Here is a 17,364-nt window from a genome sequence, read left to right as displayed (position 1 = left end):
ATCTGAGAAAGGGTAAAACAAAAACAGAGAAAATCTGACACAATCCAGTTTAAAAGTTCTAAAACTGAGATTCTCAGTTTAGAAAGATTGATCATGTGGATTGATCAGTTTTGGATTTTGTCTGATTTTCTATGTGAACAGGTTCCAGTGTTCCAAAATCTAAACCAGCTAGTTGAGATTGGTCTAGATTTACTCAGATGGTCTCTGTGAACTCAGCTTTAGGTCTATGGAATGATGGTCAAATACAGTAGCCTTATCTGCCCGTTTCTGCTTTTTCCATAGATAATGTGCAAGCGTTGATTCTTCCTTTGGCTTCTGCTGGCCTTCCTGGCAGTGAGACGACTTACTCAGGGAGATGGAGAGTGTGACAAAGGTGTTCCCCAACCAGCGCTCTGAGGAGTACGATCCACCTGAGTAGTCACCTCCAGACAGCCCAGCCCTCAGAGCCGGTCATCTTGATGCTGACAGCAAGGCGAAGAAGACATTGCACTGCCAGGCCCAGCGCCTTCTCCTCCGCCCTCAATGGCTCGGTCTTCCACATCAACGAGGTCAGTAAGGCCGACCAGGACGGCAACAGAACAACCTGAAATCTCTTTCACAGATTCTTCATAGTAGTGCAATTATCATCATCATATAGAGCAGGGTTCCCCAACGAGCAGCCCCCAGTTAATTGTATGTGGCACCCCAAGTTCTGTGCAAAGAATACAATAAAATAAAAAGGGTTTAAAAAAACAATTAAAATGGACATAAGACTAAAAACACCAGCAAATCAACTACCAGTCATTATAATTTTGGAAATCTGTTACGAAGTGTTCCTATGCATAATAAAGAGATAGTGAGTGTATAGCGAAGTTATCATTACTCATAACATATTATTAAGTTACTTTTCTATTATTTCTTTGGCCTGGTATTGTATCGTTAATACAAGGTTGGTATCGTGAAAACACTACAGTGTAAAGCCAAGTTATCGTTACTCATTGTATATTATTATAACTTTTACTATTTAGTGTTATTTTTTTACTCTATTATTTCTCTATTTTTCTTTCTTTCTGCATTGTTAGTCTACACCTGCTGTTTACGAAGCATGTGACAAATACCATTTAATTTGATTTTGATTGGATTTATGTGATGGTATACAAATTTAAGCAAGGTTTGAAATGATGTTTTAGTCAAATGTTATATTTTTTGGGCTTCTTGAGGTCAATTTTCAGTCTGCATAATTATTTGTAATTATGTTCTGGCCCCCTGAACATCTCTCAAGAAAAAAAACATCCCGCGGCTTAATCTAGTTGCTGATCCCTGATATATAAAGTTGTGATGTTGTATCACTCTGCATTGTGAATGTTTTGCAGCTGGCTTCTGGGTGTTTGTGTGTACAGTATGTATGAGAGACCAGGTTGATAATGATGATGGATAACTTTTTAAAAAGAGGAAAACTAGTGTGACAAAAAAGTCTCAGTAGGCCTCAGAAAGGAAAAGGTGTCCCAAATAACCAGCAGGTGGAGAAATAAAATGTAGTGTAATAGCTGTCACACACTGACCTCTCCAGTTTCTCAGGAGACGCAAGTTTATCTAAAAGTAACATTAAAATAAAGACACATCTTCGAGATGATCAGCCAATAAGTATTGCCATTTTATTTGATATGCAAAGTCATACACGCATGTGTCAAAATATACACTGGTAGAAATGTATTTGTCCTTTCACTGTAAATCATGTAGTGATTTCTACAAAACTGGCTAAGTTAAAATACTTCCGACCTGCTATATGTCCCTAATCTCCAACTTTGTCTTTAAAATGCCCATAAGGTGGCTGAGGTACAGTACGTTAGCCCCATACAATGAAAAGCCCTACGTAAATACTATCCATATTAAAAATACTATTATTTAACCTACCTCACATACTAATTTAGAAGACACAATCTCTTCATATTTTTCCCGAAATCTTTCATCCTTCTCTACCAAAAGAAAACCTTGTGCAAAAATAACAAGATGAAACAAAACCAGCCCCAGTGTTGCCACACCTAAGGCCAAACAATATCACTGCCGTCTTCTCTCCTCTTCTCACTATGTTGGGAGGGGCTAAGGAGAGAGGGAAGGTGCTGATTAGTTAATTTGTATTTTTCTTCACCCTACTTGCCTGGGCTGGCTACATAACTATATAACTACAGGAAGTTGTGGTACTAGGGGAGGAGTCTCCCTTTCTATGGAAACACCATCCGAGGTCTCTACAGCCAGAAAACATAGAGGTGGGCATAACCAGTTAATTGGGAACGAGGGTCATTGTGTGAGAAGACTATCATTATGAACAACAGAAAATCTACATTGTACAGTGAGGAATTATCGACATAGCCACCCATCAATGGGATCTTATTCAAAGGCCGATTAATATACAGATAATACATTTAACAGTGGAGGTTGGTAAAGGGAGGACGGCTCATAGTAATGGCTTGAATGGAATGTTAGCCATTACAATGAACATGTCCTTCGATTTAAAGTGTCACCAGCCACCGCTGATATATCAACACATGCAATTCAAGGGGGAGGAAAGTACATGATTAGGACACAACAGATCTCAGCCTCCAGAGTTGAGATCCTGGATTATTTCTACTTCAGGTCAAGGGTCAAATGAGGAGAACAGGATAAGAGGAAAAGATTGCATAATATGCATCTGCTGGAGATCGTACCAAAGGTCACACAGAACTAGGTTTCAAAAGAGAGGAATGGGGTGAGGTGGACCTATTACACACACACACACACACACACACACACTTCTCTACAATAGAACAGCCATGTCAATATGCCTTCTAAAATAGTTAGTATAAAAGCTTTACCTTTTATAGAATGTCATAACAATATCAATCATATGATAAATCGGCAATACTGCTATGTAATATGAGTTGATTTAAAGGTCCAGTGCGGTCAAAATTACATTTTATGTGTATCATATTGTACAAGAGCTGATTAAACAAACACTGTTTCCTCATTGGAAAAACATACATCAGTGTTATTTCCTGATTGTATTTTCAACCAGAAACTATCTACACAGGACCTTCTAAATCACCAGGTTTGCATGAGCAGGGGTTTTGTCTTTCCGTGGTGACACAAAAAGCTATTTTTTTGCTTAAGATTTCATGTACCGAATAAAAATCTGAAGTTTCCAATGTGTTTCCATTGCATTTTGAAACTCTATCGATAGTTTTGTCAAAAAAACTGTTCCGTTAAATAGAAAATGTGCCTACTCTGGTCTTTGTCACCTGCGTTTACATGACAAGATTATTATGGATAAGAGCGAGAATGTTTATTTGTCAAACGGATGTCAAGCATCGATCATCATGTCAGCAGAATAAGACCCTCGATATTTATTGGAAAGCAGCATTAAAATCCCCGTGCACTTTCACCAGCCTGTGAAGTTCATACATTTATTTAATCTGAAGCCTAATAAACCATATGGTAACACTGGTATGACCACTAGATGGCACATGACACTTACTATTGAAACCAGTCTAGGGCCTACCAATGCTATATGGGGTGCATGTCCCAGAGTAAAGTGTTCATTTAGGATCAGGTCCCCTCTAAATATCCTGTTCATATTGGGATAAATGTAAACTACATCATTAGTGGGATAAAGTTTGGTCAGAGAGTAAAAGAGGAGGGCACGTCACATCTATCTAATGTTTAAACTTACAAGGCACCAATGAGTTTGCAGGAAAAGTTTATTTCTTCTTTCCTCCTAATGACTTGCGCTCAGTTTTTTTCTTCTGTGCCTTGTAGAACAAAAGACACCTTTATGTTAACACAAGACAGCGGTGGAGGGATTTTATAGAGTAATAAAGGTGATGTCAAGGTGAAGTTAACCCTAGATGCTGATCTTGGGTCAGTTTAAAAGTTTCCCCACTAGTGCTAAGGTTAGGATTGAGGAAGCTAAGTCTCGATCTGCACATAGGGGAAACTTCACCCCTGAGCCAGTTATTATCAGTACTACGCTGCTGTAGTAGTGCCTTGTATAACAGGACATACCGCATCTACACACAATAAAAGGAAAGCAATGATGAGGCAGAGGTGTCACGCACTTAATTTTTTCAAGGGGGACCTGACAGCCAAATTCGATATCTTTGAGTTAATTATGCATTGAAGAAACATTTATTTTATATTTTCAGCAAACAAATTAATAAAAGGGCCCCCATTTTCAATGGGCATGACACATTCAGCTTAACTTCAGTCAATTCAGGAAAATAATTAAACACACAATTCTAACTACAAATACCCATGTTCTCTATTGTTTTTTTCTCTCAAGAGTCTGTATAATGAGTCAGCCATAATGTATTCCATGTTTTTTCTATTTCTTTTTTACATACAATACAAATGAGATTGACCTCGATTCTTGAGGTCAACGAGGTGTGAGGAGAAAGGTTTTACCTCAGTCATGGCATCGTCAATCTGTTTAAGTTCTTCATAGTGGTCTCGAGAATCCCGCAAAGGCTGCACCATAATCTCCTCAATCTGGGGGAAAAGCTAGGACACACATTTAGATGTAGTCATTTGAAAGATTGTCATCCCATTAGCTTTTTGTCCCAAAATAGTTTTCATCCATTATCCTACAAACGTTTTTTTTAAGTCACCTGCCACCACTGATTTACATCCATAGATTAACCTCTACCCGGGAAGGTTGAGCTAATGTGCGCTAATGTGATTAGCATGATGTTGTAAGTAACAAGAACATTTCCCAGGACATAGACATGTCTTACATGGGCAGAAAGCTTAAATTCTTGTTAATCTAACTGCACTGTCCAATTAAGTGAAAAAATACTAAGCTATTGTTTGAGGAGAGTGCACAACAACAAAAAACTTGTATCACGGCAACTGGTTTATTTACCTTCAGAGGTGAATGTATCAATGTACTTACATTCAGTAATATTGCTCTGATTTGTCATCCTGAGGGTCCCAGAGATAAAAATGTGGCATGGTTTTGTTTGATAAAATCTATTTTTATATTCAAATGTAGGAACTGGGTTCTAAAGTTTGAACCCCTGTCCAGGAAACCGCCCCACAGTGTTATAGCATACATTTTTGTAGGCAAACATTTTGGTTGTTGAATCTCACTGTGTAACTGGATCTCAGTTACAGGCTCACTCGGAAACAGAAACACACCTTCATAACAGTCTCAAACATGGGAATGAGGACGAATTTGATGAAGCCGATCTGAGCGGTGGGTTTGGTCACTTTGTCCCGATCCATGAAAGGAGCTACTGGGAGACCCTCAGATTTCTCTCTGTCACTCTGAACACAAAAACAGATAATGAAAGCCTATACAGAACATTTGCTTCTTTCCTCATTGGAAAGGGGCACACCTCCCCACACCAATTGGCAAATGCATATATAGTTTGCCTTAAACCAAGGAGTTGTGTGATTTCATGAGATAAGAAACGTAAATATCTTTAAGGTGAAAATACTTCCTTGCAACATTAAAGGTTGGTCAAGACTCGTGGACACCTCTCGTGGACAAATACACTTACCATAAATGGTAGTAGCATCTGTCGACAGAATGTGGGATTCAACGAATAATGAGAACTTTGTTCCAGTACACAACTGTTTTGTCACTAATCATTTGGACAAATCTGAATTACACAGGTTCTCACATTTTGGAAGGGGAAGGGACATTTGTCCTATAGACATGCCCAAAACTGGCTGAGAGTTTTCATTTGGAGGGGTGGAGACTTTGCTAGTCTTGTCTCCCCCCAGAACTTAATTTGCACGATTTTGGTTCTGTGTCCGAGATTAGTCAAGACTATACTTTTTCTTCACAAGTTAATTGACAATCATTTTCAAAAAAGCTGTAACTCACCTGCATAAAGTATTCCTCCAGCAGGCAGTCTAGCCAGGGCTCGGCCACCTCCGTGGGTCTCACCTCATTGGAGATGTCACAGCACTTGATCAGCACCAGCTTTAGCTGCACAGAGACGCAACAACAATCCTCAAACATAACAGATGTAACACCTTACAACCTTGTAAAGAGGTTCAGACGTCTTGGCATTAAGGTTAAGGTGCTGGGTTGTCCATTGCTACACCCGGGTTTGGGCTTCCCCCAAAGTCTCTGCAATACATTTGACACATGCTGTATGTCAACCTTGACTTGAGGATATACGTAATTGCATACATACACATGTCACATGCTTGTGGTTGGTGAAGTCAAAGTTGTCCACGTTCTGCTTGAAGGAGTCCAGTATCTCACCGTGTCTGGCCATATCTGTGGCTAAGATGAGAGTGATGATAGCCTGCCAAGGTTGCAAATAATATCATTGTACTATACTAGAAACCAATCCTGGCCAAAATCACAAACAAAAGCCATCCTCTGTGCGAAACTATCCCTATGTTTAGGTGGTGATGTGTAATACCATTTATTTTACAATAACGTTGGTTTCTATTCATGGTAGGCTACAAAACATTAGGAACACCTGCTCTTTCCATGACCTAGACTGACCAGTTGAATCGAGATGAAAGCTATGATCCCTTATTGAAGTCACTTGTTAAATCCACTTCAAATCAGTATAGAGGAAGGGGAGGAGACAAGTTAAAGAAGGATTTTTTAGCCTTGAGACAATTGAGACAAGGATTGTGTATGTGTGCCATTCAGAGGGTGAACGGCAAGACAAAATATTTAAGTGCCTTTGAACGGGGTATGTTAGTAGATGCCAGGCGCACAGGTTTGAGTGTGTCAAGAAGTGCAACGCGGCTGGGTTTTTCATGCTCAACAGTTTCCTGTGTGTATCAAGAATGATCCACCACCCAAAAGACATCCAGCCAACATGACACAACTGTGGGAAGCATTGGAGTCAACATGGGCCAGCATCCCTGTGGAATGCTTTCGACAACTTGAACAGTCCATGCCTGATGAATTGAGGCAGTTCTGAGGGCAAAAGGGGGTGTTCCTAATGTTTTGTTCACTCAGTGTATATTTATCCCAACTTAGCTAAACCCCATTTTTAGCTTCTAAACTATAATACATGCTACTTTACAAATACTTTGTTATTCAAATTGCAGTGAGGCCCTTGCTGTGAGAAACCTGGTGCCTCACCTGTCTGAGGTGTTTGAAGGCCTCCGTTTCTATGTTTGCGAAGATGTTACACTCTGGCATGGAGATGATCTGGAAGGCCACGGCACAGTGATGGTTCTCCAGGGGCGAGATGTCGTTGTAGCGCACCGCCAGCTCTGTGTGAGCGTTTATCTGGTACCTGCCACAGGACATAGCATTAGCACACAAGTATTTTCAGGTCTCTCCAGATATGTTAAATCGGTTTCAAGTCCGGGCTCTAGCTGGGCCACTCAAGGACATTCAGAGACTTGTCCCGAAGCCACTCCTGCGTTGTCTTTGCTGTGTGCTTAGGATCGTTGTCCTGTTGGAAGGTGAACCTTCGCTCCAGTTTGAGGTCCTGAGCATTCTGGAGTAAGTTTTCATCCAGGATCTTTCTGTACTTTGCTCCGTTCATCTTTGCCTCTATCCTGACTAGTCTCCCAGTCCCTGCCGCTGAAAAACATCCCCACAGCATGGCGCTTGGCATTCAGGCCAAAGAGTTCGTCAGACCCGAGAATCTTATTTCTCATAGTCTGAGAGTCTTTAGGTGCCTTTTGACAAACTTCAAGCTGTCTGTCATGTGCCTTTTTCTGAGGAGTGGCTTCCGTCTGGCCACTCTACCATAAAGGCCTGATTGGTAGAGTGCTGCAGAGATGGTTTTCCTCCTGGAAGGTTCTTCCATCTCCACAGGGGAACTCTAGAGCTCTGTCAGAGTGACCATCGGGTTCTAGGTCACCTCCCTGAAGAAGGCCCTTCTCCCCTGATTTCTCAGTTTGGCCGGGCTGCCAACTCTCGGAAGAGTCTTGGTGGTTCCAAACTTCTTCCATTTAAGAATGATGGAGGCCACTGCGTTGTTGGGGAGCTTCAATGTTGCAGACATTTTCTGGCACCCTTCCCCAGATCTGAGCCTCAACATAATTGAAGAATTTTTAAAATAATAAATGTGCAAATATTGTACAATCTACGTGTGCAAAGCTCTTAGAGACAGACTCGCAGCTGTAATTGCTGCCAAAGGTGATTCTAACATGTATTGACTCAGGGTTGTGAATACATATGTAAATTTGATATTTCTGTATGGATTTTCCAAGAACTTATCCTCTGCAGCAGAGGTAACTCTGGGTCTTCCTTTCCTTTGGCGGTCCTCATGAGAGCCAGTTTCATCATAGCACTTGATGGTTATTGGGACTGCACATTTTCCGTATTGACTGACCTTCATGTCTTAAATTAATGATGGACTGACATATCTCTTTGCTTATTTGAGCTGTTCTTGCCATAATATGGACTTGGTCTTTGACCAAATAGGGCTATCTTCTGTATACCACACCTACCTTCTCACAACACAACTGATTGGCTAAAACGCATAAAATGAAATTCCACAAATTAACTTTTAACAAGGCATAACTGTTAATTGAAATGCATTCCAGGTGACAACCTCATGAAGCTGGTTGAGAGAATGCCAAGAGTGTTCAAAGCTGGCAACAAGGCAAAGGGTGGCTACTTTGAAGAATCTCAAATCTAAAATATACTTTGATTTGTTTAACACTTTTTTGGTTACTACATGATTCCATACGTGTTATTTCATAGTTGTTATGGCTTCACTATTATTCTACAATGTAGAAAATAGTAAAAAAATAAAGAAAAACCCATGAATGAGTAGGTGTCCAAACTTTTGACTGGTACTATATATAGACAGATATATATATATATATATATATATATACACAGTTGAAGTCGGAAGTTAACATACACCTTAGCCAAATACGTTTAAACTCAGTTTTTCACAGTTCCTGACATGTAATCCTAGTAAAAATTCCCTGTCTATGGTCAGTTACGATCACCACTTTATTTTAAGAATGTGAAATGTCAGAATAATAGTAGAAATAATTATTTAAAACAGCTTTAATTTCTTTCATCACATTCCCAGTGGGTCAGAAGTTTACATACACTAAATTAGTATTTGGTAGCATTGCTTTTAAATTGTTTAACTTGGGTAAAACATTTCGGGGAGCCTTCCACAAGCTTCCCACAATAAGTTGGGTGAATTTTGGCCCATTCCTCCTGACAGAGCTGGTGTAACTGAGTCAGGTTTGTAGGCCTCCTTGCTTGCATACACTTTTTCAGTTCTGAACACAAATTTTCGATGAGATTGAGGTCAGGGCTTTGTGATGGCCACTCCAATAACTTGACTTTGTTGTCCTTTAGCCATAACTTTGGGAGTATGCATTGTCCATTTGGAAGACCCATTTGCGACCAAGCTTTAACTTCCTGACTGATGTCTTGACATGTTTCTTCAATATATCCACATAATTTTCCTTCCTCATGATGCCACCTATTTTGTGAAGTGCACCAGTCCCTCCTGCAGCAAAGCACCCCCACAACATGATGCTGCCACCCCCGTGCTTCACAGTTGGGATGGTGTTCTTCGGCTTGCAAGCCTCCCCCTTTTTCCTCCAAACATAACGACGGTCATTATGGCCAAACAGTTCTATTTTTGTTTCATCAGACCAGAGGAAATTTCTCCAAAAAGTATGATCTTTGTTCCCATGTGCAGTTGCAAACCATAGTCTGTTTTTTTCTGGCGGTTTTGGTGCAGTTGCTTCTTCCTTGTCGAGTGGTCTTTCAGGTTATGTCGATATAGGACTCGTTTTACTGTTGATATAGATACTTTTGTATCTGTTTCCTCCAGCATCTTCACAACATCCTTTGCTGTTGTTCTGGGATTGATTTGCACTTTTCATAACCAAAGTACGTTCATCTCCAGGAGACAGAACGCATCTCCTTCCTGAGTGGTATGACGGCTGCGTGGTCCGATGGTGTTTCTACTTGCGTACTATTGTTTGTACAGATGAACGTGGTACCTCAGGCGTTTTGAAATTGCTCCCAAGGATGAACCAGACTTGTGGAGGTCAACAATTTTTTTCTGAGGTGTTGGCTGATTTCCCCATGATGTCAAGCAAAGAGGCACTGAGTTGGAAGGTGGGCCTTGAAATACATCCACATGTACACCTCCAATTGACTCAAATTATGTCAATTAGCCTATCAGAAGCTTCTATAGCAATGACATAATTTTCTGGAATTTCCAAGCTGTTAAAAGGCACAGTCAACTTAGTGTATGTAAACGTCTGACCCACTACAATTGTGATACAGTGAATTATAAGTGAAATCATCTGTGTGTAAACAATTGTTGGAAAAATTACTTGTGTCATGCACAAAGTAGATGTCCTAACCGACTTGCAAAAAGTATAGTTTGTTAACAAGAAATTTGTGGAGTGGTTGAAAAACGAGTTTTAATTGACTCCAACCTAAGTGTATGTAAACTTCCGACTTCAACTGTATATATATATAAAGGTATATGTAATGTGACCTACGTGTTGTTGTAGCCTGGGTGATCTAGGTCGTGACACACGGCAGCTGTCATGAGGATGCACATGTCAGTCATGGTGAGCCTCTCCTGAGAAACACAACTAGAGTCAGAGTGACGCGCACACACACACACAAACACTATATGAGGTGTGTTCTCACTTGTAAGTTGCACAGGTGAATCATTCCATACATCATCTGACTGACACAGAAGCAGTGGCGAAAGTTATGGAACGGGTTGTTGCGGTAATTCTCCTGGATTCCCAGCTGAAACACAAAGCAACAAACATCTTACAAACAAGAAATCAAGCCTTTTTTAATAGTTTTTGAATCAGCTCAAAAGTGCATATTTTTTCTTTCATGAGGTAAGAAATGGAAATCGAGGCTACTGACTACTTGGGATAGATAGGGGTTTCACAAGTGTGGATACTCACCAGCCATCGTTTCAGTGTGATGGGGTTCATATTAAACTCCTTCACCAGGCCCAGGTCATGATACATGTACTCCAGACAGCTTAGCATCTCCACATTGGAAACACAATACAGTAATGAGTACTATCAGAATATGTTTAATGCTATACATAGCAATTGGGACTAAGATGCTGATTAGCTATCTTTATAGATTGCCTTGGAAAAAGTACCAAAGCAAGAATAATAATTTGTCAGATAAAAATACATTTATCATTCATACATACATGCAATGCATATTTGCCCAAATTAGGCTACATGAAATATCCCCAACCTCATTGTGCTCCCAATGCCAAACATCAAATGTAGGTTTCTTCAGAGCTTCTATGGTCTCCTGGGATAGAGTATACTGTAGACATAGTGCAAAGAGTAATGTAAGTCATTTACTCACCATTAACAAAAGGTGTACTGGTTATTATGCTTTAACTGTTTACCTTTGGGTAATTTGGAACGTCTCGTCTTGGGGACAGTTTCTTGCCGTCCTCTGTGAAGCTATATTTGCAACCACAAGTCACTCTAATAATAAAAAGCAATATTGGTGAAAACAGAAGGGCGGTAGCCTACAAGTTAAGAATATATAAGAACATATTCAAGGGTCTTTCATGTAATGGACCTTCAATCAACACTGATTTAAGGGCAACATATGGCTTAGTCAATTTTAAGAGGCTCTTATTTTAAATCATAATAGACCACACATACAGTATTAATGAGACAATCAGCAGTTCAATGAATAACAAAAGCGGCTACCCTGCCTCTGTTTTGGAAAGAGCTGAGGATTGAGCTGGAGAATGGCAACCACTGAAATTCATAGACAAAGCTGACTATCCATGAGGAAACAATTATCGTTTGAACCATGTTTTGAGGCTATACAGTGTTTGTTTACAATTACATTGTTTACTAAAAAAGGTATTAAAACATGCTTATATTTTGGGATCTGATGGGGTAGGACAGTTGAACTTAGCTCATGAGGCATTTATAAGTTATATTCTTCAAGAATCAATGGATATCATTAATTTAACAATCCAAAAATGGATGTAGCAATTGCAGATTGCCCCTTAAAGGGAAATGTACTGAACAATATGTTACTTTGGGCCCTTAAAAGGCCTTTTGAATGTATCAACACGGATTTGAGTGTCTTCTATATAATTCTTCCAACATTGACCTCACCAACATTGACCTTTTAAACTTAAAAATGTTGTAAATGTAGACATATACCTCTGGATTCTGCTTAATTCATTATTATTATTATTACTACTATCTGAGATGATAATTTGGTTTATTTGCAGTTGTCTGACCTTCCTCCTCCCTTTGAGGTCATCTCATCCCGTAATTTCCTCAGGTCGTTCTTGCACTTCTCAATCTCCACCATTTTAAGCCCTTCTACTGCAACAGAGAGTCAATGTATAGTATTAAATATTTCACAACAAAACCAATATATTATTTTTATATATTCCATTTTTCTATTGCATATAAAAGTATATACAGTGTAGGTGGGAATATTCCCACAAACTAAAGCCAGTGGTGCCAACGTTAATACAGTAACGCCATCACTCACACTCCACTCTCTTCTCCAACATGGCAAGCCTATTGGTCACCTCTGTCTTCAACTCATTGATTCGAAAAGCTCTGAAACAGAAATGGAGGAAAACATAACTCCTTTAATTGAGCAGAAATCTGTGTGAGCCTAGGCAACAGTGTACACTTATGTATTCTTTTTTTAAACTTACAAATAAAATCCACACAGACTGAACAGATGAATGAAAAGAGAGACAACCAGAAATTGGTGCGATGGCCACAGATATTTTCTCAGATATCATCTCTAACTTGATCGAATAAACTATACTAAACAAAACACTCTGGATAAGAGTATCTGCTAAATGACTAAAATAGTTTAAAAAATGTATACTTGTATATCACCTGCTAAATTGCTCTGCCACCTGAGACAAAACATTCTGGAACATGTCTTCTTTGTCTGAAAAGAGGAAAAATATGTATCGGTGGTTCTGACTTTGCTTCTGTATTATCTATTTACCATTACTGTATGTGTGACTGAAAATGATAGAATTCGCAAATGCTTCGTATTGTAGCGTACCTCCCACCTGACCAGTCGACTGAGGCATTACCTTGTACTGGGAGCTGCGATGAGACAAAACAACAGATGGCAGATTTCAGTAACCACAGTAATTGCAGCTAGTGTCCCACGCTCCAATTGAAGTGATTTAGCTTGAACCATCTGGAAAAACATTTACCTACACAGTGTCACAATATTACTTTAAAGTATTGTCCCCGCAAACTTTTTGTTGTTGTTTATATTTGAAAATATATACACAACCGTTCAAAGGTTTGGGGTCACTTAGAAATTTCCTTGTTTGTGAAAAAAATTAAATAATTGTCCATTAAAATAACATCAAATTGATCAGAAATACAGTGTAGACATTGTTAATGTTGCAAATGACTATTGTAGCTGGAAACACCTGTTTTTTTTTTATGGAATATCTACATAGGCATACAGAGGTCCATTATCAGCAACCATCACTCCTGTGTTCCAATGGCACATTGTGTTAGCTAATCCAAATGTTTCATTTTAAAAGGCTAATTTATCAATAGAAAACCCTTCTGCAATTATGTTAGCACAGCTGAAAACTGTTGTTCTGATTAAAGAAGCAATACAACTGGCCTTCTTTAGACTAGTTGAGTATCTGGAGCGTCAGCATTTGTGGGTTCGATTACAGGCTCAAAATGGCCAGAAACAAAGAACTTTCTTCTGAAACTCGTCAGTCCATTCTTGTTCTGAGAAATGAAGGCCATTCCATGCGAGAAATTGCCAAGAAACTGAAGATCTCATACAACGCTGTGTACTACTCCATTCACAGAACAGCACAAACGGGCTCTAACCAGAATAGAAAGAGGAGTAGTGCACAACAGGGCAAGAGGACAAGTACATTAGCGTGTCTAGTTTGAAAAACAGAAGCCTCACAAGTCCTCAACTGGCAGATTCATTAAATAGTACCCGCAAAACAGTGAGGAGGTGACTCCGGGATGCTGGCCTTCTAGGCAGAGTTGCAATGAAAAAGCCATATCTCAGACTGGCCAATAAAAAGAAAAGATTAAGATGGGAAAAAGAACACAGACACAGGACAGAGGAACACTGTCTAGAAGGCCCGCATCCCGGAGTCACCTCCTCACTGTTTTGCGGGTACTATTTAATGAATCTGCCAGTTGAGGCATCAGTTTCTCAAACTTTGCTTTAAAAAAAAAGGACATTTCTAAGTGACCCCAAACTTTTGCACTGTAGTGTATATATTGTAGGAAATTATATAGTAGCAGAAAGTATACATTATTACCATGTCTACACCAAACCAATGACTAATATAAGCTTATTACCTATTCACAATGTATTGTCTGAATAAATACCAGGTCAAACAGCGGACTGTAAAAAATACAGTGTTTCCAAAAACATGTGTCATTACTTTGGGGTGTTGGTAGGCATTGTGGGATCGATGGAGACCAGCGCTCCCTCGGAGTCCACCAGCCTTATCGCAGTATTTCTGAGGACAAATCAAAGTATTACACAAAGTATTAAATACATCAAAGTATTGTAGGCTGCATCATGTTAAGTGGGGAAAAGGGAAACGGTAAGTAAAAAAAAACACTTTGAAGCTGAGGACAGACAATGCAAGCTTCAAAGGCGAGGAGATCCATTATGCAAACTCAAGAGTTTTAGCATAATAAGTAATGTTAGACAGTTGGCATATTGATTTAACGTTAATGTGCAGGACATAAGGGAGTACAGATGTAGGATCTTAATTTGACCACCCTGTTGCAGGAGAATTTTCCTGCAATACAGGAAATGTAAAACTTGTAGTGTATTTGAGGATTAAAAAGGCTTCTGACGCTTGTAATTTCCACTTTGAAATTTTAGACTTGATTTCCCCTTACAAAGAATGTATCAACCCCATCAAAAATGTCCATTAATTATAATCCACATTTTCTGTTGCTGCAGGATTATTTTCCTGCTGTAGCAAACTGTCTCAAATGAAGATGTGTTTGTGTTTGAGTGAAAAAGGGCAGTGAGGTGCCACTGACCTGGCTATGTTAGAGGAAGAACACAGCAGTTCTCGGATGTCACAGGGGCTGCAGTATCGACTGAAAATCACCTAAAAACAGAGGCAAGACCATTTAAAGATACAATAAATCGATACAAATAGTACTGATGTAGATCAAATTGCATATCTTCATACTTAATAGTGTCTTGGTACTGTATTTGCACATACAAAGTATTTCAGGGATACTGAAGATAAATAATACTACTCAAGTAATGATTTTCTTTATAACCGTAAACTCCAAACAACTGAAATCAATAGAATGAATATCATTAATGATGAGAGCATGTTCACTCCAGGTGTTACACCTGCCGTTTGTGTCACTACCACCTGTGAATCACCTGTGTCTTATCTCGCCACCTCTTGACCTGACCAAAGCCCCCATACTTTCACAGGAGATGAACACAAGGTGGTCACATGTAAGGCAGAGAGAGTTCAAGTGGTTTGAGTTGTAAGCTCTATCCATCAAACTACATCTAAAAATCCGCTAATGCAATCAACGTCAAACATAGAACACATTTTCCTTCAACTTTCTTTCCATCCTCATTCATGACAATTACAAATTAATATAATTGAAATACCTCAAGCATCCATCCCTTCAATACCTATGATTCAGTTACACTACTTAAGCTCCTCCTTATAAAGTGTTATATAATTCCTTAAAAACATGCATGTCATTGTTGTTGATATTATTTGCATTATATCAGCTGTAATGAAATGATAATGACAGCTGGTGTACCAGGATCATAAGTTGTGTCACTCAGTCTCACCAAAGAGGAAGAGGCAAGAGGTTTCACTCTTGCCAACATCTGTCAAAAAATAAGCCCAATGTGTTTCTATGGGCTTATTTTGGACCTAAGCTTGTCGCCTGCCTTCCTGCCTTAGGGACATGAGCATCTTGTCATTATAGACATATCTCTGGTCTCACTCACCTTCTGCATTTTCCCATCCACATCTAGGTAGACTGTCTTTGGGGCGTACGATGAGGAGCTGGTACCCATAGTGACCCTGTGCCTCGCTCCTCGTCTCTGTGAAAAAATGAAATGGGAACTGGGAAAGGCACAAATGACAGTTGTACTTTTGCTCATGTGGATCGTTGGTACCACGCTCACCTGTCTACAATTCATTTCATATCATTGTGGTGTACCGTGGGGTTGAGAATAAGTATGCAGGTACAGAAGGAAATACAAATGTCGATGTCTAGGATGAAATTAATTCAGAGCAGCTATTTATCCATTCCATGTATTACATTCATGCTGGATCATTACCATGAAAAGCAAGTAAAAGTAACCTTATTGATCATAATTTTTTAAATATTAATTGCATACACTTTCAATAAATTAAATAATAGATGAATATAGATAAATACTATAATTTTCCTGTCAACCAGTTGCTACATAACACATTGAAATATAAACACACTCCTGTAGCAAAAAAAGAATATCAAGATCAAAAATATCTCAATGCTAATTCATCTTGCAAAGAATCTAATGAAACTTGACTTACATACTTCCGTCAGTCACTGTCAGAAGCAAACCTCTCCTGCCTGTTGATATGCTGCAGATCCAGAGAGCGAGGGAATACAACCTGTATGAAACCTGGGGGAGGGATCCACCACCAGCCCTTTAAATATCACCCATTAACTCTGCAGTTGCCAAGGTACCGTTACTACGGCGAAGTAGGCTATCCCCTGACCCTCTCACATCATCCACTCCTTCAATAAACTCGGAATTCAGATCATGGAGGTAAAATCTCATTGGTATTTAATTGATTTCCCGCGGCGTCGCCTCCAACACAGTTCGAGGAGGCAGCTAAGAAAGAGGAATCAAGGAAACACTTGAGGATGCACCCATGGTGGTGGAGAATAATCAAACATTGACATCATGTGCATGTGTTTAGCTTTGATGGTCTCATTAGGTAATGCCTATTCAAGGGGTTACCTCAGATTTGAATGGTGAATGGTGCACGTCATACATCATTAATAAAGTGGGCTTGTTCTGATTAATTAATAGTTCACTTAGGGTCGTGGAAATGAAAGGTCCAGATGGTGTTAGAAGTATGTGTGCATCCCAACTGGTACCCTTTTACCTATATTGTACACTACTTTTGACGAGTCCCATGGGCCCTGGTCAAAAGTAGTGCACTATAAAGTGAATAGGGTGCCTTTTGGAATGCAATGCAGACATTAGTGATGTGGTACCAGAATATGTTTGAGGGATATGGGATTTAGATAAGCGAATATGAGCCGTTTCTGTGCCGTTACCAATTTTCCACATTACATGAAATATGACAAGATAAAAACATCCTGGAGCATGTTTACACCAGTCAACAGTTTTTACAGTGAGGAGTTGCATTTTACATTTCA

General features: G+C 39.4%; 1 protein-coding gene across 4 annotated transcripts; it reads right to left on the bottom strand.

The window, feature by feature from the left end:
• Window positions 1–1,602: 1,602 nt before the first annotated feature.
• pde9ab (phosphodiesterase 9ab) lies at window positions 1,603–17,346 on the bottom strand. 4 transcript variants are annotated; one of them, XM_055941769.1, is made up of 20 exons: window positions 16,506–17,346; window positions 15,932–16,049; window positions 14,983–15,053; window positions 14,367–14,444; window positions 12,989–13,032; window positions 12,814–12,868; window positions 12,452–12,522; window positions 12,192–12,279; window positions 11,331–11,412; window positions 11,171–11,245; window positions 10,864–10,950; window positions 10,592–10,696; window positions 10,438–10,520; window positions 7,073–7,229; window positions 6,159–6,272; window positions 5,843–5,947; window positions 5,149–5,277; window positions 4,417–4,512; window positions 3,686–3,764; window positions 1,603–2,079 (listed from the first exon to the last, which is right to left on the bottom strand). In XM_055941769.1, the coding sequence occupies exons 2-19, from the start codon at window positions 15,998–16,000 to the stop codon at window positions 3,714–3,716; spliced, it is 1,560 nt and encodes a 519-aa protein (XP_055797744.1). In that variant the 5' UTR covers window positions 16,001–16,049; window positions 16,506–17,346; the 3' UTR covers window positions 1,603–2,079; window positions 3,686–3,713. The 4 variants fall into 4 exon arrangements, with proteins under 4 accessions (XP_055797744.1, XP_055797745.1, XP_055797746.1 ...); XM_055941770.1 differs by having other exon boundaries at window positions 15,932–16,027; XM_055941771.1 differs by having other exon boundaries at window positions 15,932–16,027; window positions 16,510–17,346.
• Between the last annotated feature and the right edge of the window lie 18 nt (window positions 17,347–17,364).

The sequence above is a fragment of the Salvelinus fontinalis genome, chromosome 13 (genome assembly GCF_029448725.1).
Source record: "Salvelinus fontinalis isolate EN_2023a chromosome 13, ASM2944872v1, whole genome shotgun sequence".
Taxonomy (NCBI): Eukaryota; Metazoa; Chordata; class Actinopteri; order Salmoniformes; family Salmonidae; genus Salvelinus; species Salvelinus fontinalis.
This window is presented reverse-complemented; position numbering and strand designations above follow the sequence as displayed.

Coding starts and splice junctions, on each gene's coding strand:
- pde9ab (XM_055941769.1), bottom strand. CDS start 16,000: ATGGGTACCAGCTCCTCATCGTACGCCCCAAAGACAGTCTACCTAGAT. Junction 12,523..12,813: donor GTGGCAGAGCAATTTAGCAG/GTGATATACAAG, acceptor TTTCTGTTTCAG/AGCTTTTCGAATCAATGAGT. Junction 10,951..11,170: donor GGCATTGGGAGCACAATGAG/GTTGGGGATATT, acceptor TCCAATGTGGAG/ATGCTAAGCTGTCTGGAGTA.